Source organism: Sesamum indicum, linkage group LG1 (genome assembly GCF_000512975.1).
Source record: "Sesamum indicum cultivar Zhongzhi No. 13 linkage group LG1, S_indicum_v1.0, whole genome shotgun sequence".
Taxonomy (NCBI): Eukaryota; Viridiplantae; Streptophyta; class Magnoliopsida; order Lamiales; family Pedaliaceae; genus Sesamum; species Sesamum indicum.
Window position 1 is genome coordinate 11,174,599 of NC_026145.1, and position 9,181 is coordinate 11,183,779.

General features: G+C 40.1%; 1 protein-coding gene and 1 long non-coding RNA gene across 2 annotated transcripts in view; both read left to right on the forward strand.

The window, feature by feature from the left end:
* Positions 2,736-3,436, forward strand: LOC110012454. The gene is made up of 2 exons (XR_002287648.1): positions 2,736-3,125; positions 3,221-3,436. It is a non-coding gene; the product is annotated as an uncharacterized LOC110012454 (long non-coding RNA).
* Positions 8,009-9,181, forward strand: part of LOC105164532 — a 1,827-nt gene continuing 654 nt past the window's right edge. Inside the window, exon 1 of the mRNA XM_011083186.1 lies at positions 8,009-9,118. Within this exon, the coding sequence (XP_011081488.1) occupies positions 8,009-9,118 (1,110 nt within the window). The remainder of the gene's footprint in view (positions 9,119-9,181) is intronic.

Here is a 9,181-nt window from a genome sequence, read left to right on the forward strand (position 1 = left end):
CCATGGCATCGGTTATGTTCAGCAGATGAGCCTTGGCAATGAAATGATCTTGATGGTATTGAGGATCGTTAATTTTATTGCACTCAGCTATGTTCAATATTTTAACTTTTGGTGGGATGACTTTGTCCAATGTATGAGGTGCGAATGGACTTCGTTTGGGTGGGATCAACGAGTGGAAAAGCTTGGTACTCCTCGACCTTCTCTTGCTTAGCCAATTTGGAGGGATTCGAAGACCTCTCTACACTTTGGGTTCCTCCTACCTACCCGTTCCTATGGAGGAGTGGAAGTTGAGAAAACATCATGTCTTTGTGGAGGGAGACCCTACTGTCTACCTCTCCTTTACAAAGAGCATCATCTCTCTCACATCTTCTCATGACCATTGAAGACAAAGTGCTCTCTGTAAGGGAAGAAGGGGTCGAGAGTACACCTCATGGGAGGTGTCTACTGACTCTCAACCTCTTAACAGGGCTCAAAATTAAGATTGAGTAGAGGTAGGGGAATTCTTTCTAGAGTCGAGGGCTACCTCCCTCCTTCCATATTCAGCGTGTTAGATAGTATTAATTACTGTTTTGTTTCTTTTTTTATTTTTATTCTGAACGCTTAACTCTTCCTTTTCCACATATGACAAGGGAGGGAAAAGACAATATGTCAATAACCAAATCACACTAGTACTAGATCTCAAGATCTCTTCTTCTCATTTCTATGATTAGTGTTTTTCAAGAGTGGGTAATTACGTAATTGGCTTACCCTTAATTAGTGTATATGGTGAATTTATCATGTGTTATTAATTGAGGAATTTATTTATTTATACAGTGAACCAAACAAGAAGACGACTTGATTTACATTTGCAGGAATTTACTCAAATGCCTCCTGAGCATTGAGGCACTTTTCTGTTTGATGCAATTGGAATATGTAATACAATAAATCAAAAAATTTATATATATTACTAGAACGGGAGCTACCTAATGGTATTCGAAGTTTACACCAATGTCCTTAAATTTAAACTAATATTATACTATAAATTTAAAATATAATATTTACCAAATACTTAATAACAAATCAAATTCGAACAAATCCTCGTTCCTCACACTTATAAACCTATATTTGAAAACACACAATCCAAATATATTTTCATTTTTCACATAAAAACCTATAAATTACCTCATTCAAAATGCTAGAAACATAAAATAAAACTGGAAACAAAATCAAACGGCTCACAAACTCTCCATGCTCTAGGTGCAACTTTTGACAACCCATATATTTTCTATGACCTTAAAATTTTTTGTTCTACAATCTTATCAACTGAAACATCAGATAGCTATGATCAAGACATTTTCAATATTATTATCACATATTTCTTACTTTATAGAATACATTACCTCTTTCTAAACATATTTATAACATTCAAGATCCAATTTAAACTTTAAGTGGGCTTTTTTAAATTTGCACACACATCACAAACATAATTTTGACACGGTTAGAACAACTTAAGTACGAAGATATCTTAGTAGGAAATGGCAAAAGTTTGATTGATATTCCACCATTGGGCTTCGCAGCTGCGTATGCTAATATGAACACAGCTAATATGAGAGAGAGAGAGAGATGCATGGATGTATATTTATATATATTTTGAATTGCATAGAGATTTGAGACAACAACTAAATAAATGGCTTTTCTTACCTAATACTTATGATTTTCTGACACCGAAAACCCAACTCCGACTCCGTCACCGTCACCGTCAAGATTTACAATTCCGAGACTGCTTTTGTGAGTTTAATAGTTAGAGAATCGTTTGACATTTTGCCTTTACAAACCAAACAATAAAAGGCACAAAAAGCAAATCCACAACTCTCCCTCCAACTAAATTCTTGTGTTTACATCCAAATATTCAAAGTTGGAATTTTGTCAATCTTGGCCACCTATTTCCTTCATTTTAACTATCTTTTTTATAAAATTTTGTAATTTTTGAAAATATACAAACAACTTCGTGTAACATTTTAAATGAGCAAATTATCACTTTATATTTTTTAAAATAAAACAATTCACCTCATAAGATAGGGAGGTAAATTATTTCATTTTAAAAAGTACAGAGAGGTAAATTACTATTTTTTTTATCATAAGGAATAGTTTGTTCATTTGCAATATCACAGGTGTGAAGCCCATTTTCTTCTAAATAAAATCAATTTATATTTTGTTTTTTACATTTAAAATATCAAGGTAAAAACATATATATTTAGTACAAAATACATTTAAAAAAATACTTATATAAGGAAATATTAATTAAAAGGGTTTAATGCAATTTACCTCTATGTGATATTACAAAAGAACAAATTATTCTCTATGAAAAAATAATAGCAATTTATCTTTTTGTATTTTTTAAAATGAAGCAATTTATAAAAAAAATAAATTGCTATTTTTTCATATAAAATAATTGTTTATTCATAAAATTAGAAGAGAGTTATCTGCATTCATTTTGGAACAACCGAGTCAAATTCAAATCCCAACACAAAGTAAAGGGATAATTAAAAAATAAAATACTGACGTACAGCGAGTAAAGCAACAAGCGTATGAGGCAGAGGAGGATTATAAACTATTATCACGTGCCTAATCACATGACCACACTGGAACTGCACCATCTAATAATCTTGTACTAAGTCAGTCAGAGTTGTAAGTGACAGTCAAAATTAAGACTACTCCATCTCATCACATGATCCCACTTACATTGGATTCCAACATCCATCAACATTTCTATATATATAACTCTCATCTCATTAATCATTAACCTTCAAAATCTCCTTACAACAACTTAAGCTCCACCATTCTCTTACCAAACCAATTAAATTTCCGTCTCTGAAACCCTGCTCTCTTGTTGAACGCTACGCACGTACGTCATCGCCAATTATGAAGTCCCGTTTCATGGCAGCTTTCGTTCTTGTATTACTGCTCGTCATGCGTTTAAACTACTTGCCTAGAGCAAAAGCGACGAGGATGAGGCCCCTTGTCGCGTCGCCCTCGTCTTCACAAACTCTCAAGGATTTGCACGATAGAGAGAAGAGCCCGTACAAGAAGATGAAGTCGAGCTTTCGGAGGATTCCTCCGAGCAGATCGAATCCCACGCAGAACAAGTAACTTCCAACACTCGAAGTTGAGGCTGTTTCCATTAATGATGGATGAGAAGTCTGTGGACTGATTAGATGCTGTGTTCTTGGTGTTGCTGCAGGTTGAAGCCTCCATAGGATATATACATATGAGTGGAAGAGTTGATTCTTTCATCATCTTTGATAGGTGTGATGTAGATTAGAGTTTATGTTTTTTTTATTACATATGATAGAATCAGTTGGTGATGCAATACATAGAAATTTTGGATGATTAGTCACATTTTTGTGGTGGTGTGTTTATAGCTGGAAATGTGAATGAATAGAAGAAGCTTTGATCATTGAGAGTAGCTTATTAAAGTTGGAGCAAGGACAGAAACTGCACACAAACAAGGAACAAAAGAAAAAGAAAGAAAGAGAGAGAGAAAAGGTTGTCCATTGGTGGGAGGGAATGCGCATGGATTAGGACAAGCATCAATTATCATTGTACTCCAAACTATAGCTTATAACAATCCTCTAATTCAAATCTTTTTAATAAACTCTAACACACCCAGATGTTGACTGTGGGTGGTCTTTACACAAGTATAGATTGGGCCAGAATGCGGCAATGGCTTCTGTGTGAAGATAAAATTTGGCAATTACTGGGCCCAGATCTTACAACAAAAGATTTTAAGGTGGAATTCTTGAAACTAGAGAGGACAACAGGTTGGGTTTAGAGTGGATTTTGTCAAAATTTGAGACCCGATAAATTTAAAGCCCAACCCAACGGGTTGGTACTGATAGGTCTGGTTTATATTTTTTTAAGTATTTAATAAGTATATTATTAAAAGTAATACTATCATAATTTTAGGGAAAAAAATGCAAGTGTCTCCTCTCTTATATGTAAAATCAGTTAAAAAAAATAAGTAAATTATCTCCTTATTTTTCATATTGAAACAAAAAAAAACCTTCTTAGAGGGGTGGTATAATGCATCTTCCCTTCTTGTGAATTTGTAAGATTCTTAAAAATAAATTATTATTTTATATATAAATCGATATAATATATTGACATTTATGTATATAGAATATAATAAATATTTGTAATAATATATATAATTTTCATATTATTTTCCATCTCCATCTCCCCTCCCCCGCTAGTGCACTTCATCCTCCGTCGCCACCACCTCTTTTCATGTCCTTTTCCTCCCGTGTTTCGCCGTGCACGTTGTTGCTCCCTTCCTACACCCCTCCCTTTTGTCCCCACTTTTCCTCTTCCCTCTCTCGTCGCTATCTCTTCCACCGTCATTGTCTCCCCTCCTCTCTCTCTATACATTTATATATTTAAATTTTTATATCAATATTGGTACCCCTAAAAGTTAGACTTAACAATAGCCTAGAAACAAAATCGCACAGGACCACAAAGAAGGCCCCCATCTAGGACCCTACGAGAAAGGTGTAGGCCTTGTCGCAATGAAATCCAGATCAGAGAGTGTTAGATAATTCTAGATTGCCACCACATAGAACTCCTCTATCCATGCTAAGGGCCTATTGGGATTGATGCTTAAGCCGCCAAAACCAGCATAAGCGATGGACACAAAAGACAGTCTAAAGACAACCCTATCTAGTTGGTAGCCTCCAACCTAGAGACTCTGGAACCATGGTTGGGAGAAGATATTCGCTCAATATCCTTACTAAGAATTTAGGAGCCCCATATACAAAGGATATCCTCATCCTTTCCCTAATGATCTGGGGACTCCTCCTGCAAAGAGATATATGTTTTACTAAATGGAGGGTTTCAGCCTTTATCCCCCAAGTTGGGATTCACCCACAATAGACGAGTAAAATCTCGGGATGTCCAAGTAGGGGACTTACTCCTCCGACGGTGTGGATACCCTAAAATCAGTGGACAGATTAATCAAATTAAATCAACAATTCGTTCACCATTGATTAATCGAGACCTAAAAGAGTAGCTTCTCCAAGTAGGTGCATGACCTCTTAGGTTCAACCTATTGATAGTTATGAGCTCACAACTATTATGACATGTCAAATTTAATTAATTACATTAATTAAATTATTTTAAAATGAACTCCTTAATTCTAAAACTCATTAATTATGGTTGGCAGCAACACGCCATGAAGACATATTTCTAGGTGAATACGGCAGCCTTTCGACAACGAGAGTTATTCAAGAAGGTCCTTTTATCAATTATCTCTCGATTGAGCCAAGGCATGGATTGTGAGTCAAAGCCTTGTTGACTCAATAACTATGCATAATTCTTTTTTTTTTCTTGATTAAGACGGATAACCTAGAAATTCTTTGCCTAGTTGTCATGGTACCTTGGTCAAGGGTGTATTAATCAGAAACAGTAAAGAACATAGGAAATCTCCTACTCATGACACTCATTAACATTCATAGTAAATGGACTTGTACATAAAATATCCATTTTATTATCATCTGGATGACCAGAGAATAAATCAAAACACAAGGGACATAGTATAAGATCATTATGGTGCCTCAAGTTTAAGAATCAATCTTGTACTATCTTGTCAAGAAATTATTAATTCATAGTTGCAACCCTTATAAGGAATTTTCGATGGAGTCGTTTAGTGACTTGTTCTTATTGAGGACCCTCACACACACATTAGTGTATCCACACCCAACGTCTATAAAACTACACGTTCCTCTAAAGAGCATGTGTCATGTGAGCAAGCCTCCATACGATCAATGATATCCTTGACTTGTAGTAGTAGTGAGGTCATGAGTGTTTCTCTCTCTAGAAAGTTTTCTCTCTAGAGTGCCTCAACATTGTCTTGCTCTATCTCGATTTTCCTTCAATTTTCTGCAAATTCTGGTCCGATTATTCACTTCTCCTTGTGTTTCTCATCAATTTCACCGAACAATTGTGAGTTTTGAAGAATTTTAGATGCCTGTAAAGCCTCTACAGTCGGCTGGTTCTACCACCAAATTCTGTTCCTGCTGTAAATTCGTTGTTGCTGCTGCGGATTCTCCATTGCTGCTGGTGGACTTTTCTGCAGATTTCAGCAACTAATGCGCAGGTTCCAGTCCATCTCCGGCCACATTCAGACGGAGAATCCATTTTTGTTTGGTCAGAAATTTAAATTTTGAATTTTTGAAATTCGAATTTCAACCACATTGGTTGTGCCTGCTGCTGTTTTTTCTTCAAAATTCTGTTACCTGCGCACCTTCCACCATCATCATAGACTGTAATCGGTGGTAGAAAGGCCTGAATTTCTGAATTTTCCGGTGAACGGAGTATTCAAATTTTGAAATTTGATTGTGCTGCGAAACTGCCTACTGCTGCCATTATTCCCCATCATTTCTGCAGCTGTTTGTGCATCAGTTTTTGCAGCCGTTTCTGCTGCCATTTCTGCTGCCGTTTCTCTGCCTGTTATGGCCAAGACCAACAAGGTACGAAAACCGGCTGCCGGCCTGCCCTCCGACCACCCGTCGGCCAAAACCGCAACAGTCAAAGCAGGTGCTACTGCCCGTCTGGCGGGTGAGCACCAACCGGACAACAAGAAGCATAAGAAAGTTGACACTGTTACTACCGGCCACCCGCCCGGCCAGTCATTGACAGCATCCGCCAAAACGGTTGAAACACTTAGCAAATCGGCCGTCCAACTACCTGATTCCACAAATACCGGTAAGGCCACATTTGGTGACTTCATATCTTCCTTGGATGGTACCCCCTCCTTCTCTAAGGTTGATGCTCCAACGCCCACTGCCTCCTTGCCGGAAGGGAAGCAACCGAATAACGTTAATGCAGCTGAGAATTCGGGCAAGGAACATACCTCATTTGCGGGGCTATTTAGCACCAACCGTAGACTCACCGACGAAAACAAACTCAGCAAGTTTGAGCTTGACGATGGCCCTCTCACCTTGGAGCCCAATGACATGCTTGATGTTCGAAGCAAGCTGGGGTTTTGCCTCGTCGGCTATATTGCTGGCAAATTCCCAGGACTAAAGGCGATCCGTGCACTGTCCCAATCTTGGGGATCAAGTTTCCAACAGCACGAGAGCGGTTGGTTAATCTTTCGCTTTGCCCGTGAGGAGGATAGGCAACGAATTTTGTCCGGGGGACCTTATTTCATATATGGACGTCCCCTCCTTCTTAAACACATGCCGGATTGTTTTGAGTTTAAAGAAGATGATATTAGCCTAACACCGGTTTGGGCCACCCTCCCATCACTCCCCCTTGAGTGCTGGCACCCAAATGCGCTTGGCAAGATAGGCTCTAAACTTGGCAACCCCATTGCCATGGATTCTCTTACACTGAAGATGGAAAGGGTGTCGTATGCTAGAATACTGGTAGAAGTTGATGCTTCAAAAGAGCTTATTGACCAGGTGGAGTTCGTCATGCCAAACGGCATAACACGAAAACAACCGGTTGCCTATGAGTTCACCCCCAAATTTTGCACTGAATGCAACAGATTTGGCCACCTTAAAGAGACATGCAAGGGCATACACCCATCGGCCGCGACTGCTGCAGCTGCCCCTACTACTGCACCGGCCGTGACTGCTGCAGCTGCCCTTGCTAATGCACCGGCCGTGACTGCTGCAGCTGCCCCTTCTACTGCACCGGCCGTGACTGCTGCGACTGCCCCCACTACTGAATGGACTATGGTCCAAAGGAGGAAAAAGGGCAAATCAACCGAGGTGACAACCAAGCCGGCAGTGGAGGCCCCCCAACCAAATCCACTGGCCATCACGGCGAACAAGGAACGGACTATCACGAATGGAACACATTCATCCGAACTTCAGGATAATGAGGCTACCACACTGACAGAGTCTGATAACTCATCGCCCAATTCCCCGAGGACCAATTTCATGCCGGGGATCAATTCCAATGAGCCTGTACGGGTGTTCAGTAAACCGGTGAAGCAGACAGGAGGGGAGTCTCCCCTTCGATCCCCATGAAGATTGGCTTTTGGAACGTGAGGGGATTCAATCGACCCCTCAAACACAATGGGGTTGCCCACCTCATTAAGCATAACCGGCTCTGTCTCTTGGGCATTTTGGAGACAAAGCTTGCAGCATCTAAGATTCAGGCATTTCTTAGCCGATCATTTCCGGGTTGGTGCCAAGCCAACAACTTTGACACCATTGCCGGTGGACGCATCTTGGTGATTTGGAACCCGGCAGTTATCGACCTTCAACCGGAGGATATCTCACTGCAAGTTATCCACTGCCGTGCCACGAATAAGTCCTCTCAACTCTCCTTCTATATATCGTTTTGTTATGGACTATATTCTGTTGTCAATAGAAGGAGTATGTGGGAGAAACTTACAGATTTGGGACAGATGATAAGCATTCCGTGGCTCATTATGGGAGACTTCAACTGTGTGAAATCTCCTGAGGAAAAGCAACTTGGAGTGACGCCAACTTGGTACGAACTCAAGGATTTCGTGGACTGCTGTGCAGCACTTGGACTGCTTGACGTCCCCACAACGGGTTGCTATTACACGTGGTATTCCAATAATGAAAGCAACCCCGTGTGGTGTAAACTTGATCGGGTCCTTCACAACAACGAATGGCTTGAGGCCGGTTTACATTGCGGCGCCCACTTCAACCCATCGGGATGCCTATCCGACCACTCCCCGGGTATTGTCACTATCTTTGATCATACTCCCACTAAACCAAAACCGTTCCGGTTTTTCAATATGTGGGCAGAACACCCGGATTTCTTATCCACTGTGGAGCAGCGATGGAACTTGCATGTGGAAGGAACGCCACAGTTCATTCTTTGCAAAAGGTTGAAAGCACTTAAGGCTGAACTGAAAGCTTTCAACGTGCAGCACTACAGCCACATTTCCACTAGGGCCAAAGAGGCTGACCTTGCATTGCAAGATGCTCAAAACCAGCTTGAAACCAACCCAGGAAATGTAAGGCTTCGGGAATCTTTGGGAGATCTTAGGAGGAAGGTCGTTTTCCTTGCCGAGGCTGAACGGAACTTCTTCTACCAAAAAGCCAAGATTCACTACCTCAAAGAGGGGGACCGTAACACGAAATTCTTCCACGATATGGTGAAAAGGAATGCTGCCAGAAACTCCATCACGGCAGTTACTAGAGCTGACGGGACGATCATT